This window comes from Protopterus annectens, chromosome 10.part0 (genome assembly GCF_019279795.1).
Source record: "Protopterus annectens isolate FY-2018-M chromosome 10.part0, PAN1.0, whole genome shotgun sequence".
In the NCBI taxonomy this organism is placed as follows: domain Eukaryota; kingdom Metazoa; phylum Chordata; order Ceratodontiformes; family Protopteridae; genus Protopterus; species Protopterus annectens.
In genome coordinates, this window is record NC_056744.1 from 106,852,118 (window position 1) to 106,877,391 (window position 25,274).

General features: G+C 42.1%; 1 protein-coding gene across 1 annotated transcript in view; it reads right to left on the reverse strand.

Moving 5' to 3' along the window:
* The window catches only part of LOC122812984 (E3 ubiquitin-protein ligase rnf213-alpha-like), a 1,982,151-nt gene that overhangs the window by 1,883,270 nt on the left and 73,607 nt on the right, over nt 1-25,274 (reverse strand). The window contains 1 exon segment of the mRNA XM_044085079.1: nt 21,860-22,063. Coding sequence (XP_043941014.1) covers nt 21,860-22,063 — 204 coding nt within the window.

Below are 25,274 nucleotides of genomic sequence, written 5' to 3' on the forward strand. Positions count from 1 at the left end.
ATCTTTCTAAGTTTATAAGAGCAATATTTAAAAATTGTCCTTATTTTTGGGCCTTTGTCCCACTTCTATGTATGGCTTTGTCCAGATTTCTTGCTCTGAGGTTGAGAGTTATGACAAATGGGCCATCGCAGTCAGCCAGAGACATTTCAAATTGTGACAAACTTGTTGCACCCCACTCCCCCATGTAGTGACTCTGGATGTGTCCAAGCAAGGCAAGGAGCAGTTATGCAGTGTAAATGTGCAGACTATTCCCCCCATCCAAGGTAAACACAAGTACTACAGTGGCCTTTCATATGTCATTGATTTTGCAGAATGTTCTGGTTTCTGTCATATTTCTATACTGTTGATTTATGCTTATTATTATTATTCAGAAAGTGCCATTTGCTCTGTGTTTAAGTAGCAGTGCTTTAATGATCATCAGGTAAGCTGATATTGTAAGATGCAAGTAAGTTTTAATAAGCAGTATTGCCAACATTGAAAGCCTTTCTGTTGTTGCCATGCAGAGAACACTTACATAACTAGATAACGTATAAGCCTTGGGTATTGAAATGCATATGACAGTATTTGTAATAAAGGACAGGATTACATTATGTTAAGCTCATTACAGGCTTTACCTGCAAACTAAACAGAATGCCAATCTATCATACGTGGTCCATATCCTGTGCAGTAATCCTTTAAGAAATATATGTTGAGCTTGTTTGCTTTTCATTTTTTACTTTGATCATGTTTTCCCCATGAAACAAGTAGATAGTTGTTGTCAGGCAGCAGGTCTTTTTTGGATAAGAAACATTTTTACAAGTGGGGGTATCACAGAGATTGCTACTTTCAGCATGTTACTTGATACTTTAATAAGGTTGAATATAAATTATAATTAGAACGGGATTGCAAGGAGAAGTGCATGTTACTTGATACTTTAATAAAGCTGAATATAAATTATAATTAGAACTGGATTGCAAGGAGAAGTGATTTGAGTTAAGTGCTGCTTGTTTTTCTTATACTTTTTTTGACTGACATTCCAGTAATGTATTTAAAAAGTAATTTATTTTTTCATGCCTCACATCCTTTTTATTTCCATCTAGATATTACGTAAGCTGTCATGCAGCCAATGGATTGAAATATTTTTTTCTACTACACTTCATTTTGTCTTGACTGGACTCTCATAATGATGGTTTGGCACCCAGGGCAGTGTATTTAATTAAAGTTACAGTTTTTGTGGTTTTGAGCATAGCCCTCCCCTTTCTAGTTGGCCACGCCCATTCCCACTGACCCCCACCCATCCAACTGTCTCCTGCAGCCCCCCTTTGATTTGAAGTCACCAGCCGCCACTGCATTTGGTATGTCATTCATTTTTTTAAATAACTTTTCAGTAATATAAACTAGAAACACAGAAATGAGGTGCTTATTTTTTTAAAACAGGAAACATCTTTATTAAATTATCACTTCATACATTTCTATAAATGAAAACAAACCATACTGACATATTTTTAGTTGCAAACATTATACACCTATTGCCAGTCAAATAGTACTTAGCTAATTCAAATGCTGCCATCATTTTAACCTCAATCCTACTCCAAATGCCAAAGATGGCTGCACACTGAGTAACAGCTTAATTTCAGTTCTTCAAGTGTGAAAACAGAACCTCAGAAGAGAGAGCCAGTGAACTTGTATTTCTGAGTAAATTTCAGTAACTGGTGCACTGCCTGGATGTTATCAAAAAAGAAATACAGAGAACCTGAAAAAAAATCAATTACAAAAGGAGAGGAAAAACAGTGACTGGGAAGAATTCTATAGCTGTTCAACAAAAAGCAGTGCAAGCTCCAGCTTTGGTGCAAGACATGACTTCCAGTAACCTAGAGGAAAAATAAGTCACATGTACTCATAGGTGATTAAAATAAATGAAACACTGATGGAGTACATCAACTTAAATAACAAAAGGCTGGAAAAATGGAAGAAGCTTTAAACAGATATTCAGATGAGGCAATAAAACTGCAAAAATCAGAGGTTGAAATGAAGAAAAGACTGGCTGAATATGAGACTGTTCAAGAAGACATGTTTCAAAGAATAATAAAATTAGAGGAGAGAGCACATAGGGAAAACCTGAGATTTTCTGCTGAAACAGAGAACATGGAAGGAACAGACTGTATTAACTTTATGAAAGCACAAATAAGCAACTGGACTGGTTTTCCACAGCAGGAGTTGTTAAATGAACGGGCACATCATGTGTATGCTCCAAACTTGGTCATGAGAAAACAACCTAGACCTTTAATAGTAAAGATTTAATTGTACCAGAAAAAGGAGTTGATTGGCAGTAGGACAAAGTACTAAAAGTGTGAGACAGTAGAGTGTTTGTGGCTAATGATTACTCGCTATACACCAGGCAGAACAGGAGTAAATTTATTCCACAAATCAGGGTATGTTGAGAAGCAGGTGTGAGATTCAAACTGCTGTACTCAGCTATCTTCAGAATATTCTTTCCTGTAGGGACAAATCATTTTTTGATGCAGAACATGCTAAGAAGGAAATACAAAATATGTTGTCCAACAAAATTGAGCTGAGAAACAGAAGGAGATTCTGCTTCTTGTTCTTCTGGTTATAAAGGCCACAGAGAAACTGTACCAGTGAAACCTTTTCCAATGTTTCAACAGAAAATGCTTGAGAGGAAGAAAAAAGCACAAGAGTCGAATAGAAAAAACCAAAAGTATGCTGGAAACGAGGCAGAGACTGGATTTAGAGATAAACAGGAATAAAACAATTAACTTGGAAATTGCCAAATAAGTGTGGGATTACAAAACATTAATTCTACTTGTGAAATATGACAGAACAATAAAACCTGGAAATATTAGACTTTTTGACTTTGTTAAACTTGTAGGGGACTCTAAAGCATATGCCCTACTTCATGTCATTAATGTTTGCAGGAACACTTAGAAAAGGAGAAGAGGATGGAGAGAGAGTTAACTGTAAGTAAAATAAGATTGTGTTCTTAACAGTAATTTTATACTGCATGATATAATCTGCTTGCTATAATGTAAAGTTATTTCAAGTATTTTCAAGTGTAATGGGGATACTAGAGTAAAAAGGTGCCCCTGTTTTTTCCTTCTTTTTTCTTTCTTCTTCTTCAGTTTTAGGAAATGTAGGCACTGCAGTGTAAACAAAACACAAAAGTCTGGTCAAAACAGTATGACACACGAACAAATTATGTGCTTTTCTCAGTCTCGCATAGGAGAATGACTGGATTAAGGCCACTGGCTTTATTTAGTAACAAGTTTTAAGAGAAAGTAAATAAATAAAAAAGAACGCTGAATATAATAAAGCTTTATTCTAGCAAATAAACAAATACTTGTAGAAGCAACTCTGTATCTAGTTCTCATGTCTCCATGGAGACAATCTGATAAAGGACAATTGAAATAGAATACTTCTTCATTTTAACAGCTTTTTTTTCAATGGCTAAGAGATAATGTCTTCTGAAAGCATTCAAGTGTTTTCTCATTCTGGGAGAGCAATACAGATAAGACAAAACCAAACAGCAATTAACAGAAACAGAGGCTGCACCATGGGTCTTAGCATGGATAGTCTTCCTTTTAGGTTAACCCAAGTCTATAAGTGTAGATCTCAGTTTGGGACAATTGTTCCTATTAGGATGGTAAAACGTCAATATTTGCAGATGTATATAGTTTTGTGTGTTACTATTAAGTTAATAGGTTTTAGGGGTGTACTGGGGGAGTACTTGCCTTTTTGTTTGCAGGCTTTCAATAAAACACAAAGTTTTGTAAAACGTGACATAGGCTCAAATGGATATGACAAGAAACAACTGTATAAAGATCAACCTGCCAAACATTATTGTGTCCATGTAACACAAAAGATGGAATTAGAGACTTTTAACAAAAAAAGCTGTTACAAAAAGGTGTGAATAATAACTTTAACATAAGGATGCCTTCCATATTATAGTTAAATGCTAATGGTCTCACAGATATATACAAAAAAAGAATAGTGAACTATATTAAAAATTGTAGAGTACAAATAGGTATGCTACAGGAGACACATTTGGAAAGAACTGAACATGTGACTTTGATAAATGAGATGTTATGTACCTACCATAACGTTCCATGTTAGTTGTCTTTTCTCGCCTTCTTTTTTGCTGGATGGGTTCGGAGCCGAACCTCGGCTCCAACTCGGCCACTTACTAAAGCTCGAGAGCTAATTTTACCGGCTCGAGGCAACCCTGTATCCCATGATGCTAGGCGATAACTACCCAGATCTCATTTGGTAGCTGAAAAACAACCTTAGGCAATATAGTCCTCCAACTGGAGAGGAGGAGGAAAAAGGATAACCCTGAAAGGATCGCTATCTAAGCTATAATTACCCTAGGACAAGCTATTTGGCTGAAAGTGCAAGATCAGGACCCTTCAAAGAAGGGGAAATCTTCTCAGTCTGTCCAGGCTAGGGGGATGGTGGGCGGGACGCAAGAAAGAACGCGAGAGAAGACAATTAACATGGAACGTTATGGTAGGTACATAACTTCTTAATGTTAAGTTGTCAATCTCACCTTCATTCTTGCTGGATGGGACCGCGTCCCTAGCACCTTCATCCTGGGTGGCTCATTGGAACAGACTCTTTTAAGAATGGTGGAACCAAAATTTGCCCTGTTTCTGGAGGCCATATCCAATTTGTAATGCGAAACAAAGGTATGAGGAGAAGCCCATGTGGCTGCCACACAAATAGTGTCTATTGGTAGTCTAGCTTGAAAAGCTGTTGATGTGGCTAGCGCCCTGGTTGAATGGGCTCTTGGCCTAGAAGGCAATTCTTTACCTCTGAGTTGGTAAGTATACGTGATCAGAGAAGAGAGCCACATAGACAGGGTTACCTTGGATACTGGAAGGCCCTTCCTATTTTCTGCATAAGATAAAAAGAGTTGATCAGATTTCCTGATTTGTTTAGTTCTGTCCAAATAATATCGGAGCTGACGATGAACATCCAGACAATGCAGTTTTTGCTCCGCCCTGTTTGAATAATTAGGGAAGAAAACTGGGAGGTCAATTTATTGATTTAAATTTGTCTGCAAAACCACCTTGGGTATGAAAGAGGGGTTCGTTCTTAGAGAAACTCTGTCTTTGTGGAAGACTAAGTAAGGAGGACGAATGCAGAGGGCATGAAGTTCAGATACTCTCCTAGCAGATGTAACAGCGACCAGGAAGAGTGTTTTCCAGGAAAGTAATTTCAATGAACAGGAAGCTGCAGGTTCAAAGGGAGGTAGAATCAAGGATGTTAAAACTAGGTTTAGATCCCACTGCGGTGGAGGATCTTTAATCGGGGGTTTGAGTAAAAAGCTTATGGGACATGATGCTGCAGTCCGACAGACCTATGTGAAAATTTGAAATGGCTGCCAACTGAACTTTTACTGTGGAGGATGAAGATCCTGAATGAAAAATTTCAGCTAGGAAATCCAAGACCGAGTGAATTGGAGCAGTGAACGGATCTATCTTTCTAGCCTTTGCCCAGAAGGAAAAACGTTGCCATTTCCTAGTGTAGATCCTTCTGGTGGAAGATTTAAGGGGAAGCTACTATAATATCCCGGACGGGATTTTAAATCATAGGAAGCCTGGCTAGGGACGGAAGTGGAGCAACCAAGCAGTGAGGTTGAGAGAATGGAGGGATTGGTGCAGCTGCCCCGACTGATGGGCCAAAAGATCTGGCACTGGATCTAGATGCCAAGGCTGCTCCAAGAGATAACGATGCAGGAACGGAAACCATATCTGTCGAGGCCAATAAGGGGCAATGAGAATCATCTTGGCTCTCAAGGCGGTTGCTTTCTGAATTACCTGTGATATCAACGGAAAAGGATGGAAAAGCGTAAAGAAGTCCCCGAGGCCAATCGTGGACTAGAGCGTCTCTGGGGGGATGGCCTGGAAGGGGGAAGAGGGTGAAGAAGTCAGGGAATTTGCTGTTTTGAGGTGTAGCAAAAAGATCGCAGCAAGGAAGGCCCCACTTCTGAAAAATCTCTTCTGTCACAGATTGTTTGAGAGACCACTCGTGTGGCATGAGAATAGCTCTGCTCAACCTGTCCGCTATGATGTTGGACTTCCCGGGGATATGCGTTGCTATCAGAAACCGCTGAGAAGAGATCGCCCATTGCCAAAGTCTGAGTGCTTCTCGACACAGGGGATAGGACTTGGTTCCGTCCTGCTTGTTGATATACCACACTACGGACATATTGTCCGTTCAGATTGCAATAGTCCCCAGGGGAAGAGAGTCTTGGAGGGCTTGCAACGTCAAAAGCACTGCTCTCATCTCCAGGACATTTATGTGCAGGTGGCATTCGAAAGGTTGCCATGTGCCATGGACTGTCCTGCCCTGAAAATGCCCACCCCCCCACCTGATCAGGGAGGCGTCAGATGTGACTGTGGCAACCGGGGAGGGAGGAATAAAGGGTCTGCCTTGATGGACTTGAGGGGACCACATCCACCAAGACAGATGATTTTTGCAAATTGGAGTTATCATGATCTTGTAGTGCATAGGGAGTTGTTGGAAAGACCATTGGGCGAAAAGCATCCACTGTAGAAGATGCATGTAAAAGCGGGCAAGAGGAAGAAGTGTGATGGTGGCCACCATGAGCCCCAATACTTTCAGGACATACCTGGCCTGAATTCTGTCGCTCTGAAGCAGAACATGGACATGGTTTTGGATATCTAAGACCCTTTGATCTGTTAGCTTTGCTGAGAGCTGCACGGTGTCCAAGTTGGCGCCTATAAAGGTAATAGATTGACAAGGCAACAAGGCAGACTTTTCGAAATTTATAGAGATTCCTAGCCCTCTGCAAATGTGAATGGTGTAATCTCTGGCCTGAAGAAGTTGATGCCTGGTGGTGGCGGTGAGGAGCCAGTCGTCTAGATATGGAAACACCTGGAATCCTTGACGCCTCAGGTGAGCCGTAACCGCTGCCATACATTTGGTGAACACTCTGGGGGCTGTACTGAGACCAAAGGGCAGGGCTCTGAATTGGTAGTGACTGGCCCCCAGCCAAAAGTGGAGAAACCTTCTGGAGCGCCTGTGAATTTTGATGTGATAGTACGCATCCTGAAGGTCCATGGAGCACATCCAATTATCCTTGCCCAGAAAGGGTAGAATGGACTGTAGCGTGACCATCTGGAATCTTGTCTTTTTTACAAACTTGTTTAGTTTGCTGAGATCTAATATTGGCCTCCAGTACCCTGTTTTTTTTGGTACCAAAAAGAACTTTGAGTAAACTCCGGATCCTATTTGGTCTGCTGGGACTGGCTGGATGGCTCTTTTTGCTAGTAGCTCTGAAACTTCTAGCACTGCTTGTTCCCTTAGACTGGGTGGAACGTCTGGAAGGGTCCCCTTTTGTTGACTTGGGGTTTGGATAAAGGGAATTTTGTAACCCTCGGATATAACCGACTGTACCCATTTGTCTAAAGTGAGAGAGAGCCAGGCTTTTGGGTACAGCGACAATCTTCCCCCGACTGCCTCCGAAGGTGGACAGTCAGGCAACACCTCAGGGATGTTGGAAGGGTTTGTCAGAGAGAGACTCTCTGCTACCCTGATTCTGCGGACCCCTCTGCCTCTTGGGTGGCGTCTGTTGTTGTTACCCCCTCTGCCTCTGGGGGTAAACTGACCTCTTGCATCAGGCGTGACTCCTTGTGATTTGCGGAACCACATCTTTCCACCCTTTTGACCCTTAGGATATGGTCTAGAAGGGGTGGAGAAACGGACTCCTACGGCAGAAAGAGTCTTGCCATCTTGCTCGCATCTGGTCAAGGTGTCTTTCACTTGAGGCCAGAACAACGTCGAACCATCAAAGGGGGAGTTAGTGAAGGACGCCTTGAAGGGGTCTGCAAAATTACAAAGCCGCATCCAGGCGTGACGCCTTAAGGCCACACCTGTGCCTGCGGCTCTACTCGCTCCATCGGCTGCGTAGGAAATGAGCCGCATGGAGGAGTTAACAATGGAGTTTAGGGTTCCTAGCTGTGAGTTGATTTTATCTTGGGACCCAGCAGCTGACAGATCCTGTAAAACTTCACCCAACTCTTTGAGAACATCTCTCTGAAGGCGGGTGAAGTGACACAAGTAATTCAGCGACCGCATGGCAAAGGTCGCTGAAGAAAACATCCACTTGATGTACCTATCCATAGTCCTAGAATCCTTGTTAGGAGGATGGATAGGTACTGAAGGATCAACTAGTTCCTTCTTGGTGGCTGCAGCCACCACCATGGCATCAACCGGGACACCTTTTGTTAAAAATTGCCTATCAGCTGGAGCCGTAATAAATTTAGAAGGCCTCCGTGGGGTGGGTTCCACCGAATCCGGGGCCGTCTACGCCTTCCGTGCCACCACGTCCATAAGGGGGTCGAAAGGCGGAGACACCCAGGAGGTGGAGGGTCGAAAACCAAACGCCACCAGGTAAACCGACTCGTCCTCAGAAGGATTAAGGGAAGACCAGTTCCCCCTCTGTTTGAGGATTTCAAGGATGTCTGAGAAAGAGACATCCTCAGAGGGGGGACCTTGGGGATCCTTCCGACTCATCCAAGTCGGTATCGGATGTAATGGACTCAGGGGAGACCACATGCTTCCTCTTACATGTCCTCTTGCACGGAGGTTCACCTGACGGGTTAGGAGAAGCCTCGGAAGAGGAAGATATTCCCAGTGGGGAAACCTGAGGCGTTGGATCTCTGGGTCTGGGAGCAAGAGAGTGGGAAGAGACGTCAGCAGGCACTGTAGTGGGAGGAGCTGATGGAGCTGACTGTTGACCATGCCCTGGGGCTAGTACGCTCCTCATCACTTCGAAGGCTCCCCTATCAGACAGGCAAGAGTGCTCAGCTCCGAAGAAGTAGGAACCCCAGGATGCACCGACAGGGACGGCTCCGAAGCCGATGTCGGGGCCGAGCTCATCAGCGGCGATGCTCCGAGAGGGAGAACGGGGTCGGACAAGGGTCCGATGCCACTCGCCCCCTCGGAGCCGGCGAGAGAGACCAGGTGCCCGGATCTCTCCAATGAAGGCATCAATGAAGAGATCGGAGCAGAGGACAATGGAGCCGAAGGGGGAGGTATCAGATCCGACGCCACAACAGTCATGGCTCCAAGGAGCTCCGGCTCTGAACTCTGAGGGAGAGTCAAAGGAGGAATAGTAGGTGGAGTTGAAATAGCCACTGTCTGATGAGATGAGCTATGAAGCATTTGGGCCAGTGCCTGAGACTTTAACAGTCTACTGACCACTCTCTCAAGGTCATGGTCAGAAAGCCTGGACGACCGAGAAGAATGGCTCCAATGGCTCCACTCCGAAAGCAAGGGTGACCCCGGAGCCGAATGGATCGATTCCAAAGATGGGGATCTGGACCTTTTCTTGGAGATGGATGGAGCCGAAAGAGCCAAAGATACGTCGGCTCCAGCCGGAACCGACCATGAAGGTAGAGGCTCAGCGGTATCTGCGCCGAGTGGAGCCGATACTGGAAGCTGCGACACAGAAGCATCGGCTCCAGCCGGAGCCGATGTTGCCACAGATGGTGAGCCAGCAGCCGAAGGCTTAGGACTCAGAGCCGACGGTTTTGCTGGCTTCGAGGGCTTTCCCGGCACAGACTTAGGCGGGGAGCCCTCGGGCTTCAATAAGCCCCTTAAGATTAATTTGTTCCTGTGCTCCTGCAGGACTCTTGGGCTGAATGCATGGCACACAGAACAAGAGTCCTGCAGGTGCAGGGGTCCCAGGCAGTAAACACAAGAAGTGTGACCATCTGTCAGAGACATTTTCTGACAGCACGAGTCACACTTCTTGAAGCCTGAGACCTTTGTGTCCTTCGACATAGTGCTGTCGAAGTAAAAGGGCACCAAAGTACAAAACACACACACGCCCAATCCAAACAAACTGTTAAAACAGGGATACACAAGCGCACCACAGACACAGCACAGAATCCCTGTCAGGAACTAGGAAAGTAGCAGGCCTAAGGCCTAACCTAGGGGGAAGGGGAAATTAAATTGGATAAAAGGGAAAAAAATAGGACTAACGGGAAAAGGGTGTAATATATCCATTAAGCTAAGCTAAACGAAGAAAGGGATGGGAAGGCTAAGTAAAAAGGCAACTTTGAAGTAATAAAATCCCAACACTTACCAAGAGCCGGTAAAACGCATCTCGTCAGCGAAGCGGCAAACGAGATCTGGGTAGTTATCGCCTAGCATCATGGGATATAGGGTTGCCTCAAGCCGGTAAAATTAGCTCTCGAGCTTTAGTAAGTGGCCGAGTCAGAGCCGAGGTTCGGCTCCAAACCCATCCAGCAAGAATGAAAGCGAGATTGACAACTTAACATCAAAGCTTTTCAAGATAATTATTCAGCAGAATACCTGGGACAAAGGAAAAGAGGGATATTTATATTAATTGCAAGAAAAGCTCCAATAGTGATAGAAGAGTATAAAAAAGATAACAGTGGCAGTTTTTTAGTACTAAGAGGCTACTGGCAAGGAGGGAGGAGGATTACACTGGTACATATTTATATTCTACCCAAAAATCCTATAATGGAGCTTAAGAAACTTCTGGGATAAATAATCAGTTTCAGCAGGTAATATTACTTATAGGTGGGGACTGGAATTTGACTTGCAGTAGTGAAGATGCGTCTGGGGGACCCAGAAGGGAAAATATAACAAAGGACACTAGATTTTTTTTAAAAAAATTATGAAAATATTTGGCATGAAAGATGTGAATCCAGTAGTAGTAATCTGGAGTGAATTTACATATTATTTCCCAAGATACAAAAACTGGGCTAGGCTAGATAGAAGTTAACATTTTATAGCAACATGCACATTTAACTGAAAGTTTTGATACACTTTCAATAATTATATCAGATCACACTCCAATAATAACTAAAATAAAAACACAGGATAATGAAATAAAAATGAGACACTGGTACTTTTCCACCTATGTGCTGAAAAGAGAGGAATTTAAGGAATGGGTAGTGAAAATTATTTGGAAGTTATTAGAGAAGATGGAAATGTCTTCTGAAAATATAGCTAGGCAGTGGGATAAAATTAAAGTGGAGTTTAAAAATAGGGTGGAAATAACAGAAAGAGAGATATGGTTGAGAAGTAATAAGAATTATTTAGCGGGACTGACAAAGGTTAAAGTATTGCAGAATCTCACAGAACAAGAAGAGAAGCAATTGCAGAATGCTAAGCAGAAAATAAAGGATTATCTCAATAATATGCATGAGTTTAGAAAAACTGCTGTTAAACTGTTTTTTGATAATAACGCCAGTGCACAAAAACTATTAGAGCAATGATTTGGGAAAGAGAAAGTAGAAAGGGTTGTTGCCAAGTTTAGGGAGTCTATAACAAGGAAGATGAGATCCAGTAGAGGTACTAGAAATATTTTGGAAATTTTATGAAAGTCTGTATAAAGCAGAGACATATGGAGATCAAGGAAAAGGTAAAAATGGAAAAGTTTATGGAATCATTAAATATGCCAAGGTTAGAGGTAGATGTAGCTCAATTACTAACAGTTATGATAGGAGGAGATGAGATAAAAATGGTGATGTATAAAGTCCCCAGGAAGAGATGGTATTCCTGTGGAAGTATGGAAGCTAGGAGGGGAAAAAATGATAAAGATCTGGAAGGTTTTGTTTAATAATATTTTAAGAGGAGAAGAAGCACCAACATCCTGGAAGGAATGCAGTGGTGGCTGTAATACCTAAAGAGGACAAAGACCCATTAGATCCAGCTTCATACAGGGCCATTTCAATCCTAAACCATGATTATCAAGTGTTTACATCTATAATGGCTAAAAGAATGACAAAGATGATGCCCGAATTGATAGATGTGGATCAATGTAGTTTTGTGGAGGGGAGGAAACATTTCACAATGTTAACAGAACATTGATGATCCAGAGGGAAGCTGAAATGTAAGAAAATAACATGGTTGTTGGTGGGTCTTGATGCAGAAAAAGCATTTGACAGAGTAAGCTGGGAGTTTATGAGCAAGGCAATTGAAGCATCTGTATTCCAGGACAAAATTATAAGGCTGATTAGTAGGATATATGAGGGATCAGAGGCAGAAAATTAAAGTAGGTGGGTTCCTCTCTGATGATTTCTGTTTCAGCACAGAAACTGTCAGGGGAGTCCTATTTTCCTTTTGCCAATGGTTCTACATACTGTGCAAATAACAAAGAAAATAAGAAACTCAGAAATCCAAGGATATAACTGGTACAGCAGTCAAGAAAAGCTGTCTCTATTTGCAGATGACATTACTTAATATCTGATAAAACCAGAACAGGCCATGTCAGTGTTGTTGAACATTTTGAGACAGTTTCAGATCTTCTTGGGATACAAAATTAATGAAGCTAAAACAAAGGCAATAGCTCTAAATTACATACCCACACAAGAATTGGTTCAGCAATATCTATATTTATGGGGGCATGATAAAATTAAGTACTTAGGAGTGTGGATTAAAACGGATTATATGGGAAGAGACTAAGCAAAAGACAATACAAAAAGTGAGACATTGACAACTCTGTTATATGGACATGGATAGCAAAATAAAAACAGTTACAATGTTTTAGTCTCTTTAGGTTTATATACAGGTCAGACATATTTTATCAACCAGAGGAGAAGCTGTGGATAGCAATTAATAAGCAGCTGAAGGATTTTATCTGGGAGGGTACAGCAAACATGCAAAAGTCAAGTGGGATAAACTGATTCTCCCAAATGAACAAGGTAGTTTGGGATTACCTGACTTGAAAGGGTATTTCAGAGTTACACAGTAAAGGCTCTTACACACAGCACAACCAGAAACGTATAATTTAAAGTTGAAAGGAATGATGATGAAACGGGGGGGGGGGGCTCAAAAAACAAGGAGAAACTTTGATTTTGGAGGCAGATCCCTAAGGAGGATAACAATAACCATACAGAATGTTATATTTATAAGGTAGCAGAAAGTATTTTAAGAACTAATCCAACACAGGATAGAAGAAAGGATATTCTGCTGATGACTGCAATTAGGGATACAGATAACAGGCAAGGGGGGGCTGGAATTTACTGGAGAAAAATGGCAAAAGAACCAAGGTATTAGGAGAAAAAAATCAGACAGGGAAAGGTAATAGAATGGAAAGAGGCCAAGAATTTATTTGGACTGCAGGCTAGAGATTGCTTTCCCTATCAAGGATTGATATCAGAGTACAGGCAAAGAGAAAGAAATAGGGATCCTAAAGAAAACACTGGTATAGTTTTTAGCAGAATATAGAACAGAATCTGCAGTTAAAAAATGATAAATAGTACAGCATACAAAATATTGCATGATAACTACAAGAATCAATCAGAGGAGGTTAGAAAGGACTGAAAAGAGATTGGACAAGCAATTCACAAAGAACCAATGGGGGATATATGTAAATCTCCCAAATATGCAAAAAAAAGTCTAGAAGATTTAGGATCTTTGCTTGGAAGTGTTTACATAGGTATTATTATACCTCAAGTAGAGTCCAAAGAATTTTTCCTCGTGCAGATGGCAAATTTTGGAGGTGTGATGGGGAAGAAAGAGGTAAATGGGAACATATTTTTTTGGCAGTATAATGAACTGGCAAACTTTAAAGATTCCCCAGAAAATACTTTGTCAGAAATACTGGGTGGACAAATTAGTGTAACTAAGGAAATTAATTTTTGATGTGGCATACAGGTTTTGGATTGCCTAGACATAGTAATGCCTTGTTAAGATTACTAGAAAATTGTAATCAAAATCTAAACCAACTATACCTACAGAAGTGAATATTGTAACAGAGATAAAAGAACAGGAAGTGAGATCTTCAGAAAAGGGTAGGAGTAAATTACATAGAAAACATGGAAATTGTGTAAACAATACATGCAGAAAAATGTTTTGGAGAACTAATGAATTTTAAGAGAAGGCAGGAACTGAATAATTTATGTAATGTTGCTTAAATTAGATGATATATAACAACATATGTAAATGATCATGTTTGTAAATGTAAACTTGTTAATATGGTTGATTATGTTTATTTAAATGTAAGTTTGCCTATGTCACAAGTGATAATTCAATAAATATGTTTAAAAAAGACATATGTAAGGGTATCTGCTTCACAAAGGATAATCTCTACCACCCAGCTAGACTCCTCCATTTTTGCTCCTATATTCACACATAAGCCATAGCTCCTAAAGATTCTTTTCAATAACAGAGAGACCATCTCTATTGTAAATATATTAATTTAACTTGTAGTCCATCTTCCTGTAGTAGTAGTAGTAGTACGCTAATATTTTCTGCTCCAGTCAATTAATTGTGTGGGTCCACTCCACTACAAATGAATACTTCTTCCACTTTATCTACTTCCTTCATAACTTTCATCTCTCAAGCAGTCAATGTTTCTCTTCCATCTCCTGACTTTAATTTCTCTCCTGTAGGAATTTTTCAGTACAGATATTACTCCATTATATGAATCCTTGGTACTTTAAATGGTTATAGATTGTTGGACAGTAGAAGTTTAAGCTTAAGAAAAAGCTGTATAATTACATTTTGTATATTTTTGTAATCCCTGAAATATCGTATGTGAACCTATTGCCTCTACTTTTGTGCCTTCTGCAGCTGGGTTATGGTTGAAAAAGATCAACATACCAGCTCACCCACTTGGTCAATGAAAAAAAAATAAATAAAAATAATAAGTGGTGGTAATATGACATCCAATCCAGATGGGAAACGAGAAGTTAGGCTGATGGTCACTTCTATGACATTGCATCTATCATGTGTCACAATGCAATAAAAAAGACTAATGAAAATGAAAGAGGGAGTGACCTTCAATCATCCCTGTCACAAGGTGCCACAACCTACAGTGGTATAAGGTGGTACATTCACCATAACTTTTAACTAATCAGATTTTCGCATAATATCCAAAGTTTCGTTCATACTTTTGGTGTGTTCCTCACAAAATTGTGGTGTTCTGGCAAATTACTGATGGCTGAAGTAACTAAATAAGGGCAGATATTTGAGTTTCAGATTTCATCACCTTCAGAATGTGTATGCTAATACAAAACCTGTTAGTCTAACAACGTTTTATATAACAGCAATATTTTTGGACCTCTGTCCCAAGTTTATAAGAGCAATAATTTTTGACCTTTATCCCCAGCATAATGTTTGGCTTTGCCCAAATTTCTTATAATTAGAATTGACAGGTATGCATTCCACCTTTGCACAAGATGCCCAAACCTGTAGAGAAGAAAGATGCTGAATGAAAATAATCCTTCACAGACAGCTGAAAGCCTTCCCAAATAGTCCAGGAAATTAAACACCTATTCAGAAAGAAGGCTTCACTTTTTTGCAAGGTATTCACTGAAATTAGGTTCTTTACAAAAACATGCAAGCAAAGCTAGAAAGTACAAGTAAATTACTCATCCGATGCCTCTTGTTAGTACTCCATACATGCAAAAGTACAGTTTTGTACCTACCATAAATGTAGCTGTTCGAGTGCTAATACAGCTGCAGTCATAACAGATGGGTTCTCCTGCCGTCAGGCGGGTCCTCGGTCGGCCGAATTCCAAAGTCTAGGTCCGGCATCGGTTGTCGTCGCTTCTTCCCCGACATCAGTGCGACAGGGGTATAAAAGAACCAGCCAACGCCATTTTCTTCAGTTTTTCTTGCCCCAGATGTCAGGTGCCCCCAGAGGGAAGGCAATACATAAATTTGTGTAATAAAGCAATGCCATATAATCAAAATACAGTAGTTGCAAGCAAATACACCATAAATGAATACCCCAATCAGGTTGTATGAGGAGGTGTTAGCCAAAAGGCCTGTCCCAAGAGGGGAAGGAGGGAGGGAAACCAGGACTGCAGCTGTATCAGCACTTGAACATCTACATTTATGGTAGGTACAAAACTGTACTATGTTCATCGTGCATACAGCTGCAGTCGTAACAGATGGGTAGAATCCCAAAGCTAAGAAAGGGGTGGTAGGCACTAGGTGGAACTAGGAGGAGCCAGGATGCCCTGCAAGACTGCAGTGGCAAAGCCTGCTCTAGTTTTGGAGTATAATGGTAGGTGGTAGTGCTTGGAGAAGGTATGCACAGAACTCCAAGTGTCTGCTTCCAAAATATCTTTGGTAGGAACTCCTCTGAGGAAAGCTGCAGAGGTAGCTGTGGCCCTTGTGGAGTGAGATCTGATGCCTGCAGGTACAGTTTTACCATGAAAAGAGTAACAAAAGCATATGCAGTGGGCTATCCATTTTGAAATTGTCTGTTTGGAAATTGGTTTCCCTTGAGCTCCTATAGCATAGGACACAAAGAGCTGTTCTGATTTTCTGAAAGGCTTTGTTCTGTCCAAATAATAACGCAGCTGTCTGTGGATGTCCAAGGAATGTAGTAGTCTCTCCCCTTTGTTTTGAGGATTAGGGTAAAAGGTAGGTAAGTGTATAGCCTGATTCAAAGCTACCCTGGATACCACCTTTGGCATAAAGGATGGGTTGGTTCGTAAGGAAACTCTGTCCTGATGGAAGATGATAAAAGGCTGCACAGTCATGAGGGCTTGTAGTTCCGATACCCTACGAGCTGAGGCGATAGCCAGAAGGAAAGCTGTTTTCCAGGAGAAATATTGCAAATCTGTTGAGGCAGCTGGCTCAAAAGGAGGCAAGGTCAGCTTTTCTAGAATGAAATTGAGGTCCCAAGCAGGTATTGGTTGTTTCCTTGGGGGTTTTATATTCTTAGCCCCTCTGAGGAACTGTCTTAAGAGGGGGTGAGAGAATAAAGGTGGATCAGTGTTGTATTCTGCAGAAATGGCTGAGGCATGGATTTTGATGGAGGAGAATGAAAGTCCACTGCTTAGCAGCTCAGCTAGATACTGTAATATTTGAGGTAAATTCAGTTTTCCAGGATTCTGGCCCTTTTTCTCTTTCCAGGCACAAAACCATTTCCATTTTGTGTAGTAAGCTTTTCTAGTAGACGGCCTTCTGGCCTCCAAAATGACATCCTGCACCTCCTTGGAGAGTAGGGTCTGTTGTGATGTTAAGGAATCTTCCATGCGGCCAGATTGAGTGTTTTCAGCTGACTGTGAAGCGTTTTGAAGCTGTGCTGAGTCAGAAGAAGAGGCATTAGAGGTAGGGTCCATGGAGGGGAATGCGTCAGGCTCCTCAGGAGTGGGTACCACTGCTGTCTTGGCCAGTCTGGAGCAATGAGAATCATCTTTGGTCTGTCTGCTCTGGTTTTTAATAGAACTTTGGACAGCAGAGGAAGAGGTGGAAAGGCATAAACTGTCATTGTTGTCCAACTGAAAGAGATAGCGTCCACTCTCTAGGCCTTTGGATGAAAAGTCCTTGAGCAGAATTTTGTCAATTGGTGATTTTTGTGGGAAGCAAAGAGATCTATGTCTGGCCTTCCCCATGCTTGAACTATCTCTGAAAAAACTTGAGGATGCAACTTCCATTCGTGTGGATCTGTCATATTTCTGCTTAGGTTGTCTGCCAGCGTGTTTTCCTTGCCTGGCAAGTACTGTGCTTGAAGTTCGATTTGTAATTCCAGAGCCATGTTCCAAAGTGACATGGCCAGCCTGCATAGGGGGTATGAATGGGTTCCTCCCTGTTTGTTTATGTACCACATTACTGTGGTGTTGTCTGTCCTTATCAATACTTGACCTGGATGCAGAAGGTCTTTGAAAGCTATAATAGCATTTATTACTGCTAGCATTTCCTTTTGATTGATGTGCAGGTGCTTTTCTTTTTGGGACCATTTGCCCTGAATGCACTGATCTGTCATGTGCGCCCCCCAGGCGTAGTCTGAGGCGTCTGTTGTGATGACTTGATTTGCTTGAGGCTTGCAAAATGGGAGACCTGTGTTTGTTTGGCATGCTTGAGCCCACCACAGAAATTCCTTTTGAAGACATGGAATTGGTGGTATTATTGTTTCCAAACTGTGGCTGTGTTGAGACCATAGGTTTTTCAGGTACCATTGAAGTTTCCTCATATGCAGCTTTGCACATGGGATTAGTAGGATGCAAGATGCCATGAATCCCAGAGCCTGCAGGATTTTCCTTGCAGTCAGCCTGGTGAAATTTGCTAGTGTTCTGAAGTATTGAGTTAGTTGCCCCTGCTTCTCTGGTGTGAGGTTGGCCATCTGAGTGTTTGTGTCCAAGTTGGCACCCAGGAAAATTATTTTCTGAGAGGGTATTAGCCTTGATTTCTTTTTGTTGACTGTGTATCCCAGAGAATTCAACAACATTATTACAAAAGCCAGATGTTTCAGAAGTATGTGCTTGCTGTCTGCTTGGATCAGGCAGTCGTCCAAATATGGGTATATTTGTGTCCCTTGAAGTCTGCAGTAAGCAATTACTGATGCCAGGCATTTCGTGAATACTCTTGGCGCAGTAGATAAGCCAAAGGGCAATGCAGAGAATTGATAATGGGTTGAACCTGCAAGAAATCTGAGGTATCTTCTGCAATTTTGTCTGATTGGGACATGCAGGTATGCCTCCTTGACGTCCAATGTTACCAGCCAAGACTCCTTGCCCAGCATGGGAAGAAGCTGCTGTAATGTGAGCATCTTGAATTTTGGTACGAGTAAAAATGTGTTTAGGATGGATAGGTCCAAAATAGGTCTCCGATCTTTTCCCTTCCTTGGTACCAGGAATAGTCTGGAATAAAAACCTGGACCTTGTTCGTGAGTAGGTACCTCTTGAATAGCTTTCATGTCCATGAGATCTGAAATTTGTCTTTGTGCCTCTGCCCTTTGATTGTGTGGCAGGTTTGGCATGCCTCTCATTTTTGGAAGGGTGTGAAAATGGAATCTGTAGCCTCTGTTTATAATGTCCAGGATCCATTTGTCTTTTGTGACAATATGCCAATTTTTTGAAAATAATGCCAGTTTTCCGCCTAAGGGTGCTGCCATTTGAGCCCTGCTTGGCATGCAAAGGGGAAAGTCATTGGGCTTGCTTTCTGAATGGCTGCGAACTATCCTCACCACCTCTTTGTGTAGGAGTTTGCCATTGTCTGCCTCTAAACGATCCTTGAGATTGCCCTCTGCCCCTCGGGCGCCTGTATCTACCTCTTTGGGGTCTGTCCGTGGCTGGAAAGGACCAATTCTTGGGAGGCCAATTTCTACTGAAACGTGGAGGTTGTACCTGTAGAAAATCTTTCACTGTTTGCATTGATTTAGCCTTTTCCACCATTTTCTTTAATACCTCCTCAGCTTTAACACCAAATAATACATCCTTTTGTAGAGGGGCATCTAGTAATTTAGCTTTGACATGATCTGGTAAGGTTTGCTCCTTGAGCCAGGCATGTCTACGTATGACTGATCCTGTAACAGCAGCTCTACATGAGGCCTCTAGAGCATCAAAACCACATTGCAAGGTATGTTTACCCACTTGTTCTGCACTATGCATCAAATCCTGCAACTCCTTCAAGTCTGGTTGTTCAGGTTGTGACATTTTACTTCTCAACTGTGATAAAAGAAACTGTTGGTACTTTAGCATATGGAACTGGCAGTTTAATGCCCTCATGGTTAAGGTGGCCGAGGTGTATACCTTTTTTCCCCACCTTTCTAAGGATCTGGAATCTCTCTCGGAAGGTAATGGATTTTTAGCAATGGAGGCCTTAATTCCCTTGGGGCCCTGTGAGATAGTTTTCTAGGTCAGCCGCATGGCTTTTGTATAAAAATTGGTGTGAGTCAGGAACCCAGTAGTACCTGGCAGGCTTGACTGGGGCTGGAGGTAAGGAATCCGGGTTAAGGCAGGCCTCCGAGTACACATCATCTAGTATGTCTAAGACAGGAGGCATAGCCAGAGGCCTGTGCTGAGTTAGCAAGAGAAAATCCCTAAGCCTTTTCTTGGAATCTGAGTACTCTTGACATTCCCAGTGGAAGCGTTCCCTTAAGGTATGCAAGGTTTCCCAAAATGAGTAATCCTCTGGGGGGGAGAAAGAGGGAATGGACTCCTCTGCATGAGAATCTTCAAAAGAGGAGTAAGAATGTTCCTGTTCATCAGAGTGCTCTGAAATAATGGAGGCCTGGTCAGAGGAGGGGGATTCTTCCTCCACTCTGGGCCTTTTGTCCGGGGGGGGGGGGGTTGTGAACCCCTGATAAGAGTAATTAAATCCTCAGCCATTTTCAGCATCTGTTTTTTAGGCATGGGGCGTGGAGAAGGGCCCTGTGTACCTTGTCTCTTAGAATGCATGGCTGCTTTAGTCTTAGTGAAAGTCTTGATGGAAAAAGAAGAGGAAGGTCTGAAGACACCTTGAGAGGAGGCAGACCTGTCTACATTTTGAGATTCACCACCAAGAGTGGCTTCGGTATCTGTAGTCGGCGTGTGGGCCGAGGAGCCTGCGACCTCAGGCACAGAAGACACCGCCAATGAAGTGTCGTCGGTAGGCAGGGGCTGCGTAGGCGCCTCACTGAGAACTGGACCACCTGTAGTCAGCTTTGGCGGGGTGTCGGTAGAGGCCGCGGACCTCGTGCGTCGGTCCTTATCTTTGCGTTTTTTAGACAAAACTGGAGTCGGAGTATCCGACGACATAATATAGTTAAATTTTTTGCCAAAATCGTGCTGGGCAAACTCCGCCCGACACTTAATAGTGCGTTTGTTGAATGTAGCACAAATACGACAGACCGAGACGTCATGGTCTGGACCTAAGCAAGGAATGCAGAGGGAATGAAAATCCTTATGAGGTATTTGCTTCCCACATGAAATACAATTATTAACTTTGTCTGACATCGGTCTGAGGCAAGAAAAGTTTCCCCAATGGGGTACTTAGCTTTCAAGAAGACTTCGGTTGCAAATTTGTCGTAATTTCAGGAGCTGGCCGACCGGCACTTGTGAACTGCTTCTGCTTCGGGCACCGTGCGGCAAGAAAGACTGAAGAAAATGGCGTCGGCTGGTTTTTTTATACCCCTGTCACACTGACGTCAGGGAAGAAGCGACGACAACCGACGCCGGACCTAGACTTTGGAATTCGATCGACCGAGGACCCGCCTGACGGCAGGAGAACCCATCTGTTATGACTGCAGCTGTATGCACGATGAACATCCAGACACAAATGTATACACCACCTTACAATACTGCAAATTACAGAAATGAAGTGCACAGGTCATCTACAAACAACTACAAATGGATAACTATTATTTCAAGTTTACAAGCAATTCCCAACAGAGATATGAGGAAAGATTACTCAGGAAATGCAGTACCTGCATCTTTTATATGTTTTTCTGTTAATCAAAATAGTGAACTTAAATTATTCAGAGCTACTGCACAGTACAATTTCTTTATTTACTTTTTGTTTCCCTACAAGTGTCAGTGATCAGTCATGTCTTGACCTTAAGCACTGGTATCCCTGACAGCTGTTCACCTTACTTCTCATGGGCTGGTGCCTTGCAAGTGGGACACTCTTAGTATCCACAACTAAGGAGTGAGCAGAGATGAGCTAGGGTATCCCAGCATGGGATCACTCTGCCAGCTGTGCACAGCTTATTTGTTATGCAGTATCCACGGTCCTGCTGACTACCCAATGAGCATATGTAGAGCTTATGCCACTGGACTAGAGTCCTTAATTTCAACTGAGGACTGTAAACCTTAACCTGGATACCTCCCTCCACAAAGATAAATTGGTACAAAAAGCACTACGCCCTCACTAAGTCCTCATCCCCCTGCCTGAATCCTCAGGAAACAGGTTTCTCTGAGTACTCAGGGAGCAGGATTGTCAGTCAACCACACACTGCCTGAATCTCAGTCATGGCTCCACCCCTCTGTATCTCAGAACTAGCAATCGTATTATGTTCTATGAACATCAGAAAATACTCAGAACTCAGCACCTGTTACATATGCCAACTGAAGGTCAAATCCAAGACACAATAACCATTTTTAGAACAACATTATAATACCAGGTTTTGTACTCTTACCTCCTTTTGTTATCATTGCCTCCAATTTGTTGGCGGAAATTTGAAAAATTAATTCCTTTGAGGTTAGCCCAGCTGGCTTCTATGGGTGCCGGACAGTATGCTTCTTGATGAGTTAACTTGTGAAGTTGATGTAAAAATGGTATCAGCAACATTGTCTCTGCAACTCCTTCAGCAATGCAGCGATTCACTAGGCTAATTACAGTACTGAAAAAAGCAGACAAAAAACTTGCATTTAGAAAAGTGTGACTCTCCAAAACATGGCAGTAAAAGATTTTGATCAAACAGACAGCATTTTAGAGACAAGAATTACTATATTAATAACATATGCTCACTGCAGATATTTTGTTTGTTTCAACTTCCAGCACTTCATTTATTAAATTGTAAAATATCAGTGGACTAGTAACATTCTTAGGCAAATGATGATATGTGTACATCAGTGGGCTTTATGACACTACTCTACTAAAAACTGTGTGGGTACAAGACATTTAACAGGCTTCCACTATCTTTTTGAGCAAAAGCATGCCTCCATGGTGCACAGGCATGAAGCCCTTATTGCAACAAATGACCAAGGTTCAGTTAGTGGTGCCAGTACTGGAGGAGACAGCAGGAAGAAAGAAGGTAAGAGGCCCAATCACCTCTCCAGGGTGCAGTGTTGTGCTCACTCAGGAGCACACAGAGTCAATGCGGTTTTTTATGATGGAGACCAGGAAAACTACAATTTGTACTTCCCAGTGAGGGGTAGGAGCTCCTTGCTGGTAACATCACTTGCAGAGGTAATGGGATGGCCTCCATGGTCACTCCACTACATGACCCTTCCTAGTGCTTTGGCAAATGCAGGTAGGAAAATACGCAGCATAAGCAAGAACACGAAAATGCCAGATCACCACTGATGGTTGTTTAAATAATGGCTCCTCCTGGCTAACTGTAACCTTTGTGATGGAGAATGAAAGGATCCTGTAGTAGGTAGTGGGCTTATTACCTGTATGCAGTGGGGGGCAAAAACTGTGCAAAATGCTTAGGTGTCTGAATCCAACAGAGTAATTTTTTTCTGAATGCAACAGATCCTATACTTATGCACTGCACTTCTGTGGTATTCCCCATTACAAAGAACTGCACTCTCACAAACATCCTTTTTCAGAAGACAGTGCTTTCTGATGGACAGTGTCTAGACTATGAGGCTGCCTAATGTAGGAAACTGTGCTTTCATACAGGCATTCTTTACTGAAGGAGGCACTGATTTTAAGGTTAAGGAGAAAACTAAGGTTCCACAAACTATATCATTCCATCCTTCCATAAAGAAGAGCTAGCTATGATCTACATGACCCAAGACTGAATAGTGTCTCAGGCTCCTGTTGGAGCTGGTATTGTGGGAGGCAGAAAATCTGTAGCTATGCAGGCTCAGCTATTCTTGGGAAAGAGGGTGGGCTCACTTGTCTGGGGTGTTTGTCCCTGTTAAAGAATCTGTGGAGGAGCTTGAGGATCTCATAGGGGCACTGGCTTCAAAGAGGGCAGGGCAGTCCTGAGGTGCTACTTGTTTGCAAATGTCAGTGATATACCTTCTCTGACATCCACTGCATTCCAAATTATGGGATGGACTATGAGGCATGCACACTGGAAGTTAATCCCTTAAACAGAAACCTTCTTGAACTTGAATGGATAATGTCTGCTCTCTACAATGCTTGGATTTCATTCCTGGGAGGAACAAATGGGCCATAGGGCTCTCACCTGCTAGGGAAACAAATACTCAGCAAATGCAGAGAAGGCACTCTGATGGTCACCCCAGAAAAAAAATGACTTCCATAAAGACATCCTTAACTGCTGATGGGCTCTAATGCCTTGGGTCATATATAAATGATGGCAAACACAGTTCCCATACAAAAATCCAAAGATGAAAGTGCATGCTTTATTAAAAAACACCACTATCCAATGATTTTCTGCTGCTGAGAAGCTTATTTTCCTGAAACTGTTCCCAACCCTGATAAGTCTTCAGCTGCTGAAAGGTATGTTTTTGAAAATGCAACTTCTGTGCTTAGTTCTGTGTAAATACTGTTAAAAAAGTTAAATATTTTTGCTAACAGTGGGTAAGGATTAAATTGCTGTAGCAAATGCATATTCTTTCCTCGATCATACATGTTTAATATATAAATTATTTCCCTAATAAACTGCTGTAGCCTACTTTCCACATCTTCCAGTTTGTTGCTAGACTATGGTAATATACAGACTTGTGTCTTTACACTAATTCTTCCACGTGTTTGTTACCAATAACAAATAATCAGTGATGAACCACCTAATTATAATCTCCTGGTTGTATGTTATACACTAATGTTATTACAGTATGCATTATACAGAGTTATTTCACTATATTTCTTCCATTTAATATATAGCCCTTAAAAACATTCATACTGCTCATTCCTTATATGCGGCCTTCTTGAATGATATCTCCACAGTTTTGGACAACTGTTTAATTTGATTCCAATGCAAATGTCCTCTTTGTAGTAATGCTGTATTATTTGTGTTTGCTATACTATTTTAATTAGACATGCTCCACCTCAAAAAATCCAAATCCATCAGGACCACGAGAGTTAAAGACTTAAACCTCGGCACAAGTATGAATAGGACATGCTGGAGGGATAGATTCATAACCCAGAGGCTTCCCATGCTTTGGAACAAGATCCCAGTTCGTATTAGGCAGAGCCCCTCACTGACTCTCTTCAAGAGAAGTCTTGATGAGTGGATGGGAGATCGTAAATTTACCCCAGGGGTCACATCTGTGTCACTGCTAGACAGGGGCACAGTAAACTAATTCTATTATATAAGGGGACCTTCATTGTGTCACTACTAGACAGAGGCACAGTATTCTAAATTTATTCTGTACATTTTTTGTACCATTTCATGGAGTGGCAAAAGCCACATCACTATGGCTAGGCTTACAAATGCCCCAGGGCAGATAGCCTAGTACTATACTATGAAACTATGAAACTATGTATTACTTATGTTTATGTATAATTATGACATGTCTTAAGAGTTTCCTGTGTGGTTATGGGAGCTTGACAAGGAACTGTAGGCATAGCTATATTGCTGAGGTGAAAATAGCATGCAAGAGAGGCCGGATGGAGGGGAAGAGGGGCCAGAAAGGCCAGAATTTAGTTAGGATGAGGAAGGAGTGGGGGGGTTTGTGTAAAGGCAGATGGGTAGGCAGAGGAAGGGTTTAAAAAGCCACAAGTAGCCAGGAAGGATCTCCTTTCACAGCAGAGCACGACAGAGCAGAACACCCACCCTCCCACCTTTCCTTGTAAAAGCAGGAAGAGGTGCAGACAGCACAAGGTGAGACGTAGTAAGTGCTGAATGATAAGAACAGATAGGTGCTTGCTAACTCATAGGTAGTTAAAAATGAAATTAGGACTCGCAAAACTGC